Consider the following 19,011-nt stretch of genomic DNA (forward strand, 5'->3'; position numbering starts at 1 on the left):
CCTAGGGACCTGAACCAAGGCAAAGCAAGTGTCCATGACAAGGCTGAAACCTCCAAAGGTGGCTGACTCTCCACATGAGCACTCTCCCTTACACGGCAAAACCAGTCTGGATGCTCCTTTTTGGGAAGGCAAGAGCCTGCTTGGCTGTGAAGCAGTATCAAAGATAGGAAGTCTCAGATACCGATCCCATGAAACAGCTCTGCGGACAGTGTTTAGTTGTGCCTTTATTCACTTTACTTCATTAAAAATGCACTTGGTTTTAGAGATCCTATAAAGTGACCACCCATTAAAGCAGAGTATAGGTCATCCCTCCAAGTGTGGCATTTTTGAAAAAAGCAGTATTTCTTACAGGAATTTTACTGATCACACAGGATTTAGAAGAATGTCAGATACAATGACATGAACAATCTAAACAGGACAGGCTGATTAAGAATTTACATAATGTAAAAATATACACATTGAAAGCCGTGTGGACAGATACATGCAGTGGGGAGAGTTGCCGACAGGAATCTCTTTAGTGATCCGTTGAGGGCCCAGTTGCAGTAATATCGCTTTCCCCTCCATTACAGCAAACGACTTTCACTAACAGACTCAGGTATTCCACTCAAGTCTACATACACAGGGGCGAACTGTGACCTGCTACACGTACAGTCTCAGACTGCGTGACTCGGATCTTTCTGTGACGCTCCCAAGAAAACAGCAATAGCCCCATGCAGGTGGCAGGAAGCACTGGTCTTTTATTCCAGGTTGAATTTGGAAAATGTTTAAGTGTTGACATTATTTTGTAAAGAGCATCTGTCTGCTTATGCTACGTTTTCTTTACAGCTGACATGCACTAGAGGGGAAGAACCTGATGGTCTGACTTAACAGTGAGAACTACTCTTCAAAAGGTAAGAACCTTTTAATAAGATACTCTAGCTACATAGTTAACAAAAATACAGCTTTAAACCAAAAGGCAGAAGGAAGTACATGTGAAATCCAGCGCTTCAGTTTTACTGTTCTGTAGTCGCTATCTCTGCCCTGAAGGACGACATCGATAAAATTATTTTCCAAAGAGGCACTAGTTTGAAGTCTAAGAGAAAATCCCAAACAGAAGAAACGCCACTTTTTTTCTTGGGACTTTTAAGAAACTAGACAAAAACAAAATCATTCAAGGTTCCTATGAAGCAGTGCTATCTGTCTGTAGCTGTCTAGAGAACAAATCAAAACACCGCAAGCAGGGGGCTTAGGTGTACGTCTGTCAGCAATCAGGAGCCCGGGGCAGCAGCTTACTACTGGCTGCTGCTGCCCCCTTGCTCCTGCTCTTGTGCCAGCTGTTAACGGCAAACGTGTTGGGGGAGGAGTGGTTATCCGTGACACCTTATGCTTAAAGCTTCTCTCAGGGAGATCTCTCTAGCTGAGTAGAAGCCGCCTATAAAAAGGTAGTTCTGCTCAGAAGGAAGACTCCTACCACTCTGAATGCCTGTTAAGCTCCCACTCACAATGCAGGTTCCTACTGGGGGAAAAAAGAACATTAAAATAACTTAAGGTCTATTATATTGGCAAATTAGAATGCAAAGTATTTTATTTTTAAGCCTCTAAAGTTTTAAAACAAGGTGGTCTAGGTTAAATAATAGAGTCTTCCAAAGCTGAATTCGCTCATTTGGAGCTCAGTTTTTCTGCTTGAAATACAAAAACAACTTCCTAAAACTCCTAGGTGGGAACACTACTGTTTTGATGATCTGTGTGACTAGATGAACTTGATCAATCTCAGTTGGTAATATCCCTTTTTTCCTTGGTAGGGTTTTAAATTGTATAGCAGCTGCCTTTTTCTAGTCTTACACTGACGGTTTCCTTCCAAACGTCTCCTGGGAGGCGTAGACCATGTACAGGAATCCATCTTCATCCTTCTCACTTTCATATACTTCAGAGATGGGCGTGGACACGCTCACCATGCTGTGTCCGTTCACCAGTAGGAAGAAGGCTTGGTTAGCATTGAGTTGTAGGCGCCTTCTGTTAAAATAAATATGCAGAAAAACACTGTAAGTAAAGAGCGCGTGTCAAAACTACCATTTCTGGATGCTAAAATACTGCACTAAAATTTCATTGGGCCAGCCAATGTCGTAGTGGTTAAAGCAGCTGAATCCCACGTCTGACCATGTGGTTCAAGTCTTGACCTGGTGACTTCAGAAACACACGGGTGTGTGTGCGTGCATGCTCAAAATCCCAAAAATTAGAAACGGAGAAAGGAGGACTGCAGTGTGACCACCCCGCAGGAGACGCTCTCTCTCTCTTTGGCAAGTGCATGCACCCTCTTGGCAAAATTAAAAAAAAAAAAAAAAGATATTTAAAATGCTGCTTCTGGCAAAATAAAGATAACTCGAGCATTCTCATGAAACATGGGACTTTTTCTACCTTTACATTCATGATCGATATTCCTACAAATCATGAATAGATTATACTTCCTCTCTTCTTTTTTTTTTTTTTTTTTTTTTTTTTTAAAGAGGTTTTTTCTCTTCTTTTCGCAAGGAGAGACAGAAAGAGAGAAATCCCACATACACACACCTAGGGGGGTGGCCATGCCACAATCCCTTTTCCATTCTCCTCTCAGGATTTGGGCATGCATGTACATACACCTGGTGTGAGTTTCAAGCTGCCAGGTCCAGGACTTGAACCACAGGCGACTATGTGGGAGTCCAGTGATATAACCCTTATTACGGCATCCGCTGGTCCCCTTATTCTGTTCTTTTATTTTTTTTGGGGGGGGAGAAGTTTTCACTATAGGGCGCGTGCGCTCACCAGACAGAGACAGAGAGAGAGAAAGTGAGAAATCACCCCCCAGGGAGGATGGTCACGCCGCAATCCCTTCTCCATTCTCCTCTCGGGATCTTGGGCACGCACGCACACGTGCCCGGCGTGAGTTTTAAGCCACCGGGTCTGGGACGCGAACCGCAGTCAACTACGTGGGAGTCCAGCGACATAGCCATTACGCTAACTGCTGGTTCCCGCCCTTATTCCGTTCTTGAAGGCAGGTTTTATTCGTTTGTTGTGATCAGAGGTCACTTGCGCTAGATGGGGTACAGAGACTGGGGTACATGCCCAACAAGGCACGGTCACGCCCCAGTCCTTCTCCCACCCTGTTAGGTCTGGGACAGGCACGTACCTGTTCTTTAACCCCAGGGCTGGGATTCAGAGTCCGCCATGTGGGATCTGGTTCCCAATGCACAATGCTTAACCACTGTGCATGAGGCCATCCCAGAGGGCAGCTCTAAAACTAGTATGCTGTCTCAATAGCTATTAGTGTCTGATCTGAGGAAAACTGTTCAAAGTGTAACTTACAGTTTGATCTAATAATGAAGTCTGATTTTTTTTTGCCAATACTCGAGGCGTTATTGCCTTTTTTTTTTTTTCTTAAACCAACTTTACTGTACAAAACTTTAATAACGTATAACACCAGGGCCAGCAGGTGATGTGATTAAGGCACTGGGTCTCACATGACTAACTTTGTGGTTCAAATCCTGGACCTGCAGCTTGAAAACACTCTGGGTGTGTATCTCTGCATGTCCAAAACCCTGAGAGAATGGAGGAAAAGGGGGTGCTTTCTCACTTTTCCTTTCTCTGGTGAACGCACACACAAGAATGGCAAAAATCTCAGTAACAATAATGTATAACATTTCTTTTAAAGAAGGAACAACATCTATACTGTATGTTATGAATAAGTCAATTGAAAGAGACCTGAGGCCCAATAAGTAAAAACAGAAAACCGGTGAAATAGAACATTTTATCAGTTTAAAAGTTTTTTAGTTCTGATTTTAATCAGAGCTAAAAATTTATCTGGAAGTCTGATGATAAAGAATAAAAAGTTACTCAAAATGCAAAGCAAAGAACTTGATTAATACCTAATTATCTTGATGAGCTCACTCATGTTGACATGGTCAGGTACCAGGAACTTGGTCTTGTCCAAGACGGGAAGCTGCTTCTCACCCTTGTACCGCTCTATTATCACCTAGAGAAGAGGCCAGCAGGGACTTACAAACAGTCATGAGCAGTGAGAACCACAAACTGCTTCCTGTGCTGAACTGCCACGTGCCGGCATGGGGTCTCCAAGAGCACGTGTAGTCTCCTCACCGCACTCCCGTGAAGAGTGCCATTTACTAGAAACCTTCTGCCTCCGCACCCCAGAGGAAATCTGACATATGAGAGAGAAAGCATGACTGTCTCAAGGCAAGCAGGTGGCTACGGCATGGGGAGACGCTTTGCCATATATGCTTTTGTTCTGGTTGCATTTGGAGCCATGAAATATGTACTCCCTACTCAGGAGAAGAGCCCGGGCTTCCAGGAATAGAAAGGCTGGCTCCTAGCTGAAAGTGCAACAGCTTAGAAACAACTGTCAGTTTTCTGCATCAAGGTGGGTATCCTAATGTAGGCAAGCGCATGTCTTAATGGCAAGCATGAGCAATCCTGGTAATATGCTCTGCACTGTTCTATAGCAGAGATTGTTTCTCTCTCTCAAGTGGCCAGAGAGGGTGTGCACCCGCCAGAGAGAGAGAGAGAGAGAGAGAGAGAGAGAGAGGGAGGGAGGGAGAGAGGAAGCCGGCACACCTAATGGGGTACAGTCACACTGAAATTCTTTCTTCACCACACTGTGGTGATTTGGGGAACACATGCTCTCACACCTTTTAATTTATTGAATTTTATTGATTCATTCCTTTAATTTGACCAGATAGAGACAGAGAGAGAGAGAAAGTGGGAAAGCAAGCCTCTAGGTCCAGGACTCGAACTGTGGTTGGCCATATGGGAGTGTCCGGCACCTTTAACTGCCACACTACCTGCTGGTCCCCACACCTAGTACATTTTTCATGCCACTGGGGCCAAGACTCAAAGCAGGATTGATGTGGGATTTGGCTCCCTTAACCACTAGGCTATGGAGCCATCTCAAGATTGCATCTCTAGTAAACATGAAAAAAATCTTAAGATTTCAAAAGGCAGGGCCCGCCAATTAGTGCGATGATTAAGGCAGCTGAATCCCACATGGTCAACTATACTGTCCGAGTCACATGCCTGGTGGCTTAAAAAACATTCCTGGAGGCCAGCAGGTGGTGTAGTGGTTATATTGCTGGATTCCCACATGGCTGACTGCTTAACCACTGTGCAACGAGGCCATCCCAGAGGGCAGCTTTAAAACTAGTATGCTGTCTAGGGACCAGCAGTTAGCGTAATGGCTATGTTGCTGGACTCCCACGTAGTCAACCGCGGGTCGAGTCCCGGACCTGGTGGCTTAAACTCATGCCGGGCACGTGTGCGTGTGTGCCCAAGATCCCGAGAGGAGAATGGAGGAGAAGGGATTGCGGCGTAGCCAGCCCCCCTGGGAGGTGATTTCTCGCTTTCTGTCTCTCTGTCTCTCTGGCGAGCGCATGCGCCCTGTAGCAAAAAACCTCTCAAAAAAACAAAACAAAACAAAAACAAAAACTAGGGAACCAGCAGTTAGCATAATGGCTATGTTGCTGGACTCCCACGTAGTCGACTGTGGTTCGCATCCTGGACCTGGTGGCTTAAAACTCACGCCAAAGTGTGTGCGTGTGTGCCCAAGATCCCGAGAGGAGAATGGAGGAGAAGGGATTGCGGCGTGACCATCCCCCCGGGGGGTGATTTCTCGCTTTCTGTCTCTATGTCTGTCTGTCTGGCGAGTGCACGCGCCCTATAGCGAAAACCTCTCCAAAAAAAACCCCAAAAAATACTAGTATGCTGTCTCAATAGTTATTAGTGTCTGATCTGAGAAAAACTGTTCAAAGTGTAATTTACAGTTTGGTCTAAGAATGAAGTCTATTTTGTTGCCAGTACTTGAGTCTGAATCCTGGTCCCAGTGGCTTGAAAATCATACCAGGCGTGTATGCATTCATGCCCAAATCCCAGGAGGAGAGCGGAGAAGGGATTGTGGCATGGTCATCTGCCCTGGGAGGTAGTTTCTCACTTCTCCGCTCACTGTCTGTCTGTCTCTCTGGCAAGCACACACAGCCTATGGCAAAAACCTCTTATAAAAAAGAAAGAAAGAAAGAAAGAAAAGCATACCTGGTGCATGTGTATGTACACCCCAAATCCCAAGAATGGAGAAGGGATTGCAGCACGGTTCCTCCCTCACCCAGGGGGTTGCTCTCTCTCTCTCTTTTTCTCTCTTTCTGTCTCCAGCAAGTGGGTTCAAGTCTCAGACTGGTGAGACAGCACACCTGCAAACCTGGTGAACATCGCTGAAGCCTGCCGGCCTTTCTGTAAGAAGCATGGTAAGCGCCAACCTCATAAAGTGACACAGTACAAAATGGGCAAGGATTCTCTGCACACTCAGGGAAAGCATTATGATAGGAAGCAGAGTGGTGACGGTGGACAGACGAAGCATATTTTTCCAGAAAAAGGTGAAGAAGGTCATGCTGAGACTTGAATGTGCTGAGCCCAGCTGCAGATCTCAGAGGGTGCTGGCTAAGAAGAGATGCAGGCACCCTGAACTAGGAGGAGATGAGAGGAGGGACCAAGTGACCCAGTTCTGAGCATCTCTTGTTCTATTATGAAGACGACAAAATTGTAAGGTGAATGTTCGCCTCATTTGATTATAGTTGGTCTTTTTATGAGGGAATAAAGTAAGCAATAAAATTCCCCTTGTGAGGAAATTTAATTCATGGTTAAAAGCAAAAAACACACCAGGTACATGTGCATGCATGTCCAAAACCCTTAGAGAAGACTGGAGGAGAAGGGACTGCAGCACAGCCACCCCCCTTGAGGGTGATTTCCCACTTTCCATCGCACTGTCCCTCCAGGCAGCACACATACCCTATGGCAAAAACAAAAAGGATGGGAAATCTTCACGTGTCTCTTCAGGAGAGAAAAATGCTGCATTGTAAGGGCTTACATAGCATCAGGGCCTTCTTCGCTAAGACAGCTTTGTCTGCTGGGCATGGCGGAAGAGTGATTATCCACGAGGAAACGGCAGTGCATAGATAGACTCCGCTGTTGTTTTTGTTTTTGTTTTTCTTAATTTCTGTTATAGGGCACGTGCACTGGCCAGACAGAGACAGAAAGCGAGAAACTATTCCCCCAGAAGGCATGGCCACGCCACAATCCTTTCTCCATTCTCCTCTCGGGATCTTGGGCGGGCACGCACGCATGCATACACACCTGGCATGAGTTTCAAATTGCCATGCCCTAGACTTGAACCACAGTCAAACACATGGGAGTTCAGCACCTTAACCACTATGCCACTGGATGGCCCCTCACTTGTCTGGTTTTCTGGTTAGTAGAAATCATGGTGACCAGCAGTTGACTTAATGGCTATGTCGCTGGACTCCCACGTAATCAACCACCGGTAAAGTCCCAGACCCAGTGGCTTAAACTCACGCTGAGCACGTGTGCGTGCCCAAGATCCCAAGAGGAGAATGGAGGAGAAGAGACTATAGCGTGGTCACCCCCCCGGGGGGGGATTTCCTACCTTCTGTCTCTCTGTCTCTGTCTTTCTGGCAGGCACACGTGCCCTATAGCAAAAAGAAAGAAAACTCTCCAAAAAAAAAAAAAGGCAAGAAATCATGGGGGGGCCAGCCTATGTCAGGTTGTTACACTACTAGACCCACTCATGGCCAAATGTGGTTACAGTCCCAGACCTGGTGGCTTGAAAACCATGCTGGGCAGGTGTGCATGTGTCCAAGATGTCAGGAAGAGAATGGAGAAGGGACTATGGTGTGGCCGTCTCTCTTGGAGAGGGGGTGGATGGGTTGATTTCTTACTTTCCCTATGTCTGTCTGTCTCTCTCTGGCAAGCACACGTGCCCTAAGGCAAAAATCCAAATAAAAAAAAGTGTTAGCAGAAATCAGAGGCAGTAAAGAAATCCTGGGGCCAGCTACTGGTGTGTTGGTTAAGGTGGCTGGATTCCACATGGTGGACTTTTGCATTTTGAGTCCCGGACCCAGCAGTTCAAGAAAAAACACACTGGGCTCATGTGTACACAAGCCCAAAATCCCGAGGGGAAAATAGAGAAGGGATCGCGGGGTGGCCATCCCCATGGAGGGTAATTTCTCACTTTCCCTTTCTGTAACTCTCTGTCTCTAGCAAGCACACATACCTTATAGTAAAACTTAAACCAAAAAAATAAATAAATAAAATAAAAGAGAGTGAGAGAAAGAAATCTTGGGTTCTTGGCCAAGGACACTCAGATGGTCAGAGAATAAGAAAAATGCAAGCCCTTAGAATCCTTTTAAAGGAACCAACAAGCAGCTGGGAAATGCTGAGTTACCGCCTTGGGGCATCTTCTACCCTCATCTGTTTTGAGTCCGGTCTGCTTTAGGAAGAGCTACTCTAGCAGGTCCTGCCTCATTACTGGCTAATTTCCATGAAAATGTCTATGAATGACTGGTTTACATTTCTTTTCTTAATTGTTAGTTATTTTTTTTCTTTTATAATTTGAGACAGATGTGTAACTCACTGAATAAGACATTTGGCTAGGTCTGAAAAGTGCCCTGTGGGATGTTTTCCTTAGGAAGTAAGAGCAGAGAATCAGCCAGCGGTATGGTGGTGAAGGCAACTGACTCCCACATGGACAACTATATGGAGGACCCGGCAGTTTGAAAAACATGCCAAGAGAATGTGTGTATATGTACAAAATCTCAAAAAGAGAAATGAAGGAGAAGAGACTGTGGTATGGTCACTCCCTGTAGGGGCTGCTTTCTCAATGCCCCCTCTAAATCTCTCTTTTTTTTTTTTCTTTTTGGAGAGGTTTTTGCCATAGGGCGCATGCTCTCACCAGACAGAGAGAGAGAGAGAGACAGAAAGTGAGAAATCACCCCCTGGGGGGATGGCCACGCCGCAATCCCTTCTCCTCCATTCTCCTCTTGGGATCCTGGGCATACACGCACACACGCCTGGCCTGAGTTTAAGCCACCAGGTCCAGGCCTCTAACTGCCGTTGGCCACATGGGAGTTCAGTGACATAGCCATTACGCTAACTGCTGGTCCCATAAATCTTTCTTTCTCTAGTGAGTGCACATATTCTCTAGCAAAAGAAAAAGAAAAAAGAAAAGTAGAAGCAGAGGAAAAGCCACCCTCGGGAAAGCCAGCCTAGAAAATGATCATCGAGCTGCATGTGGCTCAACAAGTGAGTACCTCTGAGAGTCTGGTCCTCAGACTTGCTCAGGAAGTAAATACGTCAATTTCTGCAAAGAACCTTAACTTACTAACAGGAAAGATGGTAGTCAGGGTACGCAGAGATTGAATTTTCCAAAGGAGGCCCTGCAACGAATCCCAGCAGGCTGTTGGGCTAGTTTGTTTCCAGTTTCTGGCATGTGCTAGCAAGTAGATAAAGCAGGTACTCAAAAGGTGAAGAAAAACGTAAAAGGAACTCCACCATGAGGACGAGCTGTGAAATGTCCAGCCCGTCTAGGGAAACAACACCGTCTCTGACTACAGAACCATGCAGCTGTGAAAATGCTCAACAGACCTCTCTCTCTTGTGTACCTTTAGCCTCAGTTCAGCCAGCACGGCAGCTCCACCCTCCAGTCTGTGGATATTCCCTCTGTCTTCTTAATTTAGGATAAACTGACTGGTCAGAAAGCCAAACATGAAACAGTCTATAGAACTCAGTAGGAAGGTTTCTTTCTAAGTGTTGGGTAAAATTAGCAAGAGGTATTATCAGCCAGATTAGGTGGTTACCATTTGCCTAGAGTTAGGCAAATCTCTGCAACAACCACAAGGGGTAAGTCCCTTCCCGTTTTACAGGTAAGGAAGCTGGAGTCAGAGTTTTAGTAGTGGGCCAGCAGGTGGTGCGGAGGTTAAGGCAACCAGATCCCATATGGCTGACTGTGTGGTTGGAGTCCCCAACCCGGCAGCTTAGAACCACACCAGGTGTGTGTGCATGCTCAAAATCTCCAGAAGACAGTAGAGGAGAGATTGTGGTGTGGCCATCCCCTCTGCAGGGTGAATTCTTTCTCTTTTCTTTCTGGTGAGTGCATGTGCCCTACAGCAAACAAACAAAAAGAATTTTAGTAACTAGTCCAGAGAAAGCCTGTTTAAGGTCCACCACCAAAGGATTTGGGCGAAGATACTGCTGGCTAGACATAGTAAAAAGTACGAGACCCTTACAAATGACAGGAAAAAAACAATGTCGTTTCTCCATTCCCTGTAAAAGAGCCAAATATAAGAGACTTCTGTGGAACATCAAAGGTCAGACAGCTTTGAATCTGCAGTCATGTTTAAATCCTGGGAGCTATTTCTCACAGTAGTTGTTGAGTGGTTATTTCTTGGGGCCGGCAGGTGGTGTGATCATTAAGGGTGCTGGACTCCCACATGGTCGACGATGGTTCGAGTCCTGGACTTATTGGCTTGCTTTCTCACCCCCCCTTCACTCTGCCCCTCTCTGGTCAAATTAAAAATAAATAAAATAAGAACAATTTTTAAAAATTAACAGACTCTTACAGCCCCCAGTTCTTTCCTCTCCAAATAATTACATTTGATTCGTTAAGTGTTTAACATTAACAGCAGGCAGCAAACTCAGACTCAGAAAAAAAGAATGTGATTAGATAACAAAACTATTGATTAAATAGTTTAACAGTAGGTAATAAATGTTCGAGGATCCCCGTAGAAATCCCTGCCAGGTGGATGAGTAACCAGTGCTCTTTCCCCTGTGTGTCCTGCGTTACTGAAACATAGCCTGAGACTACCTACCGGTATTTTGGTGGGATGCTGCTCTCGAATAAGTCGGACATCTTCTATTCTCTGTTCTGTAAGAAAAGGAAAAGACTATTAGCCAGACAGCTTTTTCCCTGCAGTTTTGCTGATGACTGCTTCATATCTGAATTTAGTTGTCCTTAGGAATGGAGTAACTATAAACACTGAAGACATCTTTCCTAGAACATAAAGTAACCAAACACCAATACTTTGGTATCTAAAACCAAGGCGACATACATGGAAACAAGGCAATCACATGCCTCTTCTTGGTGGAAGACCACCATACCAAGAGCACAGAAGTCCACTTAAAGAGACTGGAACCCCAGGTTTGCAGTCAGATACACTAAGCAGATTAACTGCTGATGATTCCCGATCTTCCCTCTAAAGACTCTTACCACCCATAACAATCCTGTCAACTTTTGTTAATGTTCTATAGTTTGTTAGACAAGCACAGTAATCCAGGATAAACTATAGATGGCTCAATTAATTTTTATCTTACCACTCTCACCTGTTTAATGATATGGTGCTTAAGAGAAAAGCTGCTCAACATAAAGAAACATGGAAAGAAAAGAACAGTTGCTCAGTGCCTAAAAGAAATCAAAGTTTAAAGCACAAAGTAGGGCCAGCCAGTGGCATAGTGGTTAAAGTGGCCGGATCCCATATGGCCAGCTGCACAGTTCAAGTCCCAGACCCAGACGCTCGAGAAACACACAGGTGCATGTGTGCATGTATGCCCAAAATCCCAAGGGGAGAAAAGGAAAAGAAGGGATTGTGGCATGGGAATCCCCCATGGAAGGAACTATCTCAATTTTGTTCTCTACTCCTCTCTTCAATGAGCACGTGTTCTCTAGCAAATTCAAAAAGTACAGGGCTAGCAGATGATGTAGAATTTAAGGTAGCTGGATTCCACATGGCCAACTGTACAGTGTGAAAATCAGACCTGGCAGCCTGGAAAATATTCTGGGCGTGGAGCCAGCAGGTGGCATGGTGGTTAAGGGACTGGACTCCCACTTGTTCAACCACAGTTCAAGTCCCAGACAGGTGGCTTGAAATATACCGGGAGTGTGTATATGAATGTCCAAAATCCTGAAAAGAGAAGGGATTGTGACATGGCCATCCCCCAGAATTATTTCATTTAATTTTAATTATTCATTCATTTATTTTAACTTGACCAGAGGCACAGAGAGAGAGCGAGAGAGAAAGAGAGAGAGAGAGAAAGTGAGAGAGAGAAAGTGAGAAGCAAGCCACCAGGGCCGAGATTCAAACCATGGTCAGCTATGTGGGAGTTCCAGAGCCTTAACCACCATGCTACCTGCTGGTCCCCAGTGGGGAGGGGGGGGGATTTCTTACTTTCCCTCTCTCTGTCTCTTTCTGGTGAGTGCATGTGCCTTATGGCAAAACCTAAAAAAGAAAAGCATGCCATGTGTTTCCATGAATGTCCCCAATCCTAAGAGTTCGAAGGACTGTGGCATGTCCATTCCCCTGGGGAGTGCTTTCTCTCTTTCTCTTTCTCCATCTGTCTGCAGTGAGTGCACATGCCTTATATCAAAAATTAAAAGAAACAAAAAAAAAAAGCACAAAGCCTATTGTTGAACACCTTTCTGAGAGAATCTCTAACCTTCCAGTTTATTATTTATCATACGGTGGGTAATCATCAAATCAAGGATATATTCACCTTTTTGCCCTTTTTTTTAATGTCTTAGGGTAAGTATGCTCGCTTTAGAGAAAGAGAATGAGGCAAAGCGAAAAATCATCCCGCAGGGGGCAGGGCCAGCAGGTGGCGTGGTGGTTGAGATGCTGGACACTCCCATGTGGGTGACCATGGTTAGAGTCCCAGACCTGTTGGCTTACTTTCTCACTTTCCCATGCTCTCTCTCTCTCTGTGTTTCTTTTCGGTCAAATTAAAATAAATGAATGAGCAAAAATTAAATAAATAATTCTTTAAAAAAAGAAACACCATTCCCTGGGGGAACAGCTATGTCACATCTCTTCTCCATTCTCCTTTTGGGGTTTTGGACATGCACAAAAAGGTACCTGGTATGATCTTCAATCCATGGGATCCAGGACTCGAACCACAGAGTCATCCATGTAGAATTCCGCACCTAAACACCACGCTACCTACTGGTCCAAACATATTCATCTTCTTCAACACTAAATATCACATTATGTTGTGCATATTCAGTAACAGTTCTACTAGTTTTCTGGAAGGAAGGAGGGAGTATATATTCCATTCTCAATATTTTTTGCTCTGCTGTGATACATGATTCCATAACCTATTCCACTTGTTTACATGCATTTTTGTGTTAGTCACCCCCCCACACACACCTTCCTTCTAATCTCCCTTTTAATATAATCACTCACTGTGCTGACCCTGTATACTAGTGGTTAATGGGCATGGCCAACCATAAGTTGAATCTCGACCCTGGCAGCTTGGAAAAACAGGCCAGGCACGTATGTGTGCAGCCCCCAAATCCGGATAGGATGGTGGGATTGTAGCATCCCCATTCCCATTGGTAATGCGTGTGTGTGTGAAGGTGCTTTCTCTTTTTCTTTCTGTCTCTCTCTAGCAAGTGCCAAGATCCCCTTGGCAATTAATAAATATACAAAAAGAAAAAAAAAAATCCAAGTACTTGCTTATATTTTCAACAACCATCCTAGGCTCCTTGGGCAATACAGGAAAATAAAACAAAGTCCAGTTTCCCATCACCTGATCATACAGCTGAAGACACATGTCATTTACAATGCAACATGTAAACATGTAATTTAGGTGGCATCACTGCCATCTTTAACCAAAAAATTAACAAAACCATCTTGGTTTACTATGGTAGGGTTTTTTCCTTGTGAATATATTATCAATATCGTGAAGATGGCTCTAGGAAAAAAAGATGCTATAACCTACATATATATATAAATGTATTCTCTTTCAAAATGTATGTACTGTCTTCACAAGTGTGGGGAAGGAAGAGACACCCTCAACAGAGTCTCATTACACCTTGAACTCTGTTGCCTCCAAGCCTTTTCACTGATCAAAATCAGATGCAACAAATGTGTTCAGGTCCACGTAGGACCTGAATCTCAGGACTTCTCATGTGGCTCCAATATCACATAGCAGCACCCTACCATGTACGACACTATAGCTGGGCCTAAATATGAAATTATCCCAGCACCATTGCCAATTTAATCTAGACTTTTAAAAATGTGAGTGTCGCTCTATAAAAACTATTGAGGGCTGGGACCAACAGGAGGCATGGTGGTTAAGGCACTGGACTTCCGCATGGCCTACCGTGTCTCAGCCCTGGAGGCTTGCTTTCTTTCTCCCTCTCCCTTCTCTGTCCCTCTCTGGTCAAATTTAATAATAATAATAATAATAAAATAAAATAACTCTTGAAAACAAAACCCACAATTATCAAGGGTCAGCTGGTGGTGTGGTAGTCAACACGGCTGGATCCCACATGGCTGCCTATGGATCTGAATCCTAGACCTGTGGCTTGAAAATATGCCAGGCATGTGTACAGGCATGCCCCAAATCCTGAGAGAATGGAGAAGGGATTGTAGTATGGCCATCCTCCCTGGGGGAGCATGTTCTCCCTCTCTCTCTCCCTCCGCAAATGCACATAGCCCTATAGCAAATGGAAAAGAAAACACAAAAACTATTATTAAAATAATTCCTGTGTTCAACTATACACAGGTTCTGTTTCTATTTTCCTAGTCAACATTTTAAAGTCAGTCTCTAAGAAAAATTATTACACATAAACATATTTGAGACTGACAAAGATTTTTGAATACATAGATTTCTACTAGTGTATATTCTCACTTTATAAATATGTACAAAGACAATGATAAATTCGGCTATTGTTAATGGAAAACTTAACCCAGTGACTTTCTTATTTTTTGAGCTCTTCTCTACTTCTAATCAGGGGTCTCACTAACCCTTCCATATCATGTCTCCTGGTGCTAAGACCTCTTCCTGTTGTCTGTCCTGCCCCAGGAAAGGTGCTGTGCCACTGAGCGTTTTCATGATAAAAACCTCGGACTGTCAGTGAAGGCTATTTCAGGGTCTGGGGTGGAGGCTTGGGGAGGGGATCACAATTTAATTAATTCTAGTAAATAAATAACTCTTTAATATATCTTGGAATGTTTCACCTTTAAAAGTTTATTCTGGGGCCAGCAGGTGGTGTGGTGTTAAGGCACTAGACTCTCATAAGGGCCAATCACAGTTCAAGCCTCAGACCTGGTTGCTTTAGGCTCATGCTGGGTGTGTGCGCGTGTGTAGCCAAAACCCTGAGAGGAGAGTGGAGAAAGGATTTGTGGTACGGTCATCCTCCCTGAGGGGTAATTTCTTACTTTCCCTCTCTTTCTCTGGCAAACACACACACCCCCTATGGCAAAAACCTTAAAAAAAAAATACGGTTTATTATAACAAATCTAAAAGTATAAACAGGGACCAGCAGATAGCACGCTGGTTATGTCGTTAGACTACCATGTAGCTGACCAGTCGAGTCCTGGACCCAGTGGTTTAAAACCCACACCAGGTGCATGTGGGTGTGTGCTCAAAATCCTGAGAGAATGGGGAAGAGACTGTGGTGTGGCCATCCCCCCTGGGGGTGATTGCTCACTTTCTAACTGTCGCCCCAGTAAGTGCACATACCCTATAGCAAAATCTTTTTCTAAACAAATAAACAAAAGTAGAAACATTCAAGCAAAGAAGGATAATTTTCATACGAGAAAACAGTTTTATTCTGGTAAATGAAGAAAACTAAATGCCTATAATGTGAGGTTCCAAAGTTAGAAACTATAGTGCTAAAGGTTATCATTATCCTGAGTTATCCTACAAAAAAGGTTCAAAGGGGAAAGACAGAAATAATCATTATTTTTCAAAATCTTAAGGGCAAGCAGGTAGTGTGGTGGTTGAGGCGTCTGGATCCCATATGGCTGACCACACAGCTGGAGTCTTGGACCTAGTGGCTAGAAAAACACGCTGGGCAAGTGTGAGTGCAAACCCAAAATCCCCGGGAGAAGGGAGAAGCGAGAAGCGAGAAGCGACCGTGACGTGCTCTACCCCCTTAAGGGCGCTTTCTCAATCTCTCTCTTTATCTCTACCAAGCACACACGTCCTATAGCAAATTTTTTTAAGAGAGATTTTTGCTCTAAGGTGCATGCACTCACTAGAGAGAGACAGAAAGTGAAAAATCACCCCCTAGAGGGGATGGCCAATCATAATCCCTTCTCCTCCACTGTCCTCTCAGGATTTTGGGTACGCACGCATGCACACGTGGCTGGCCTGAATTTCAAGCCACTGGGTCCAGTACTTGAACTGTGGTCAGCCATTTGGGAGTCCAGCAACATAGCCATTATACGATCTGCTGGTCCTGCAAATATGTATTTTTAAATTTTATTGCCAGTACGCTCACCAGAGAAAGAAATACACATCACTCAATGGGGCATGGGCTCACCACCATCCTTTGTCCTCCATTTCTCCATATCATCACCATTTTGGGCATTCACACACATACCTGGAGTGTGTGTGTGTGTTTTTCCAAGGTATTTTTCTGGAGCCATGTGGAATACCGCTTCCCATTAATAGCACTGAAGCACTATACTACAGAACTGGTCCACAACTTATTTTATTGAAGGTGGTAAAATTGAGGTATAAAGAAGAGAAATAACTTCCTAAAGGTGAAAGAAGCACTAAAGTTCTACAGGAATAGTTTAGCATCTTGGCCATTCGTAATAAAACTCCAGTGGTGAGCCTGGAGTGGCTGAGAATAGATGATACATACTAATGTTTCCTATTTTTTTTTTAAGTAGACAGCTGTTTAAAGAGGCTAGAGGTCAGGATCAGCATAATGGTTACGTTGCTGGATTCCCACGTAGCCGACCACAGTTTGAGTCCCAGAGATGACAGTGTGACCATATTCCCTTGAGGGGTGATTTCTGGCTTTCTGTCTGTCTTTCTGGTGAGTGCATATGCCCTATAGCAAAAACCTCTCAAAAATAAATAAACAAACAAACAAATACTCTCTTAAAAAAAAAAAAGAGGCTAGCGGTATATTTAATAAAACCTTAAACACAGACCAACAGCAGGGAAGGATGGCAATTCTTTTATTATATTATTTTCCTACAGTTGTAATGATCTGTTATTTTTAAATTTTGCTGGATGATGTGGGCGCTTGCTAGAGAGAGAGAAAGTGAGAAACCAGCCAAGGGAAATGGTCAAGCCATGGTCCCTTCTCCTTCATCCTTCTTTCCTTTTGAGATTTTGGGCATCATGCACACATACCCAGCATGTTTCACAGGCTGCTTGGTCTGGGACTCAAACTGTATAGCTGGTTTTGTGGGATTCGGACTGCCTTAACCACTATGCCACAGCCCATGATCTGTTTGTCATGTGTGAGTCAGAAACCCAGTTCTCATCATCTCTGGGTTCCTCCAGGGCTCAGACTTGTACATGGATGATGGATAATCAATAATTGAATAAAATCTTTAAAGTAGAACTGACATTGCTTCAAACATACATCAAGATCTACTTCCCCAGACTTCTGTCCTCTAGTCTCTAAGATCTAGGGTAAACATCCTCAATACAATTTCAGAACAATGTCTAGAAAACAAATCTGTTATTAAGTAAACAGGGACAATCCAGGAGTGGAATGAAATTACATTTGAGAAGACTAAAATAATTTGTTCAATTTCAACGTTTTAGGTGTATAAGAGTTTCCAAAAAGCATATGGCAAGGACACACACTGTTTCCCAACACACAATCTTGATCCACTACACATACTAGCAATAATAGATGGACTATTGGGACTGGAAGAAGTCATGACAAAAGGTTAAAGATTCATACTAGATTGGGGCTGGCGGGTAGCATGGCGGTTAAGGGCACTGTGAAGGGCACTGGACTCCCACATGGCCGATCATGGTTCGAGTCCTGGACCTGACAGCTTGTTTTCTCACACACACCCCTTACACCTTCCCCCATCCCTCTCTGGTCAAATTAAAATAAATAAAGTTAATTACTATTAAAAAGATTTCTCGGGGTGGCAGGTTGAGTGGTAGTTAAGGGCACTGGATTCTTTACATGGCCGACCATGGTTTGAGTCCTGGACCTGGTGGCTTGTTTTCTTGCTTTCCCTTTCTCTCTCTCTGTCTCTTCCTGGTCAAATTAAAACATAATAATTAATAAATGGAAATAAATAGATAAATAAATCTTTTTTAAAGAAAGATCTCTAGTGGGGTGCAGGGCGAGGAGAGCTAAAGGTAAGCTAAAAGGAAAAGCCCCAAAATGTAGTATATAAGAATATATCCACGGAAATAAACAGGACATTCTTGCCAGCTTACACCTGGGGTCACTTTTGGGTTCCAGGCCAATTCCTTATTTTAATTAGTTACTCTCACGCTTCCTACCCATATACTACTAATCTTCCTCAGAAATTTTTCTACAAAAACCTAAAAATAAATAAGCAAGATGAAAATAACTAGTTTCCGTTATGAAAAAGGAGTCTCTCTCCACCAACTGTCTCTGTAAGTTCAAAATGCCAAAGTCAGGGCAGCAGCCAGGCACTAAAGCAAACCTGCACGTGCTGTGCTCTCAGGGGTCCCGAGGAGCCAGGCGAAATGAAAAGCTCCTGAAGGTCACGAAGGAGGGGTGGATAACAAAATAATGTTCTAAGTCTTGCCGTGAACAAGAGGCTACGGGAAGACACATGCTTGGCTAGCCCATGTAAATTTTTCATGTACTGAAGCTTTTTGGGCAGGAGAAATCAAATGACGGTCAATGATGAGCTCTGAAAACCATACCCAAACTCCAATAAATGTTGCGCTCTTCCCAGCCTCCGGGGCAGATGACCCCGAACTCGCCACCGCACAGAGCCGGTGGGCAGCCCTGCCAGACTGAGGCCCCCGCACTTACCGCCCCGTTTCAGGGGCCGCCAACCGCGTCCTCCACTCTGCCAGGAGGAAATGCTGAGACGGCGGCCCTGGCTTTCACTCCCAGCCTAAGACCGGAGGCCCAAGTTCGGTTTCCAGGCTAAACTTACAGGGGAGAAGGGTACTGGCCAGGGCAGGGAGAGCTGCCGAGCGGGGAGGGCGCCCACCGGTCCCGGGCTCACACGCACGGGCTGGACGCGGGCCGCTGCGCGGGGCCGGGCACCATGCTGAGGTCTGGAGGGGCCGAGAGCTCCGGGCACACTGTCCTCAATGAGTGGAACTTGTCCAGAGGTGACGCCCTTGCACCCTCTCAGGGTACTACTCCAGACGGACGGGAACCCAGCGTCCAGGGGCCCCGGGGAGCGAGCCTGCCCCGCCGACGCCGCTCTCGCGTACAGCCCCCGCCCACGG

General features: G+C 44.7%; 1 protein-coding gene across 1 annotated transcript; it reads right to left on the bottom strand.

Moving 5' to 3' along the window:
• Positions 1-206: 206 nt before the first annotated feature.
• Positions 207-10,729, bottom strand: MAP1LC3B (microtubule associated protein 1 light chain 3 beta; the record flags this gene model as incomplete). The annotated part of the gene is given in 3 exon segments (XM_014589363.2): positions 207-1,992; positions 3,879-3,985; positions 10,674-10,729. Coding segments are annotated over 3 exon segments (338 nt in total), but the record flags the coding sequence as incomplete, so codon positions are not given.
• Positions 10,730-19,011: the final 8,282 nt, after the last annotated feature.

Source organism: Tupaia chinensis, unplaced genomic scaffold (assembly GCF_000334495.1).
Source record: "Tupaia chinensis unplaced genomic scaffold, TupChi_1.0 Scaffold000355_1, whole genome shotgun sequence".
In the NCBI taxonomy this organism is placed as follows: Eukaryota; Metazoa; Chordata; class Mammalia; order Scandentia; family Tupaiidae; genus Tupaia; species Tupaia belangeri.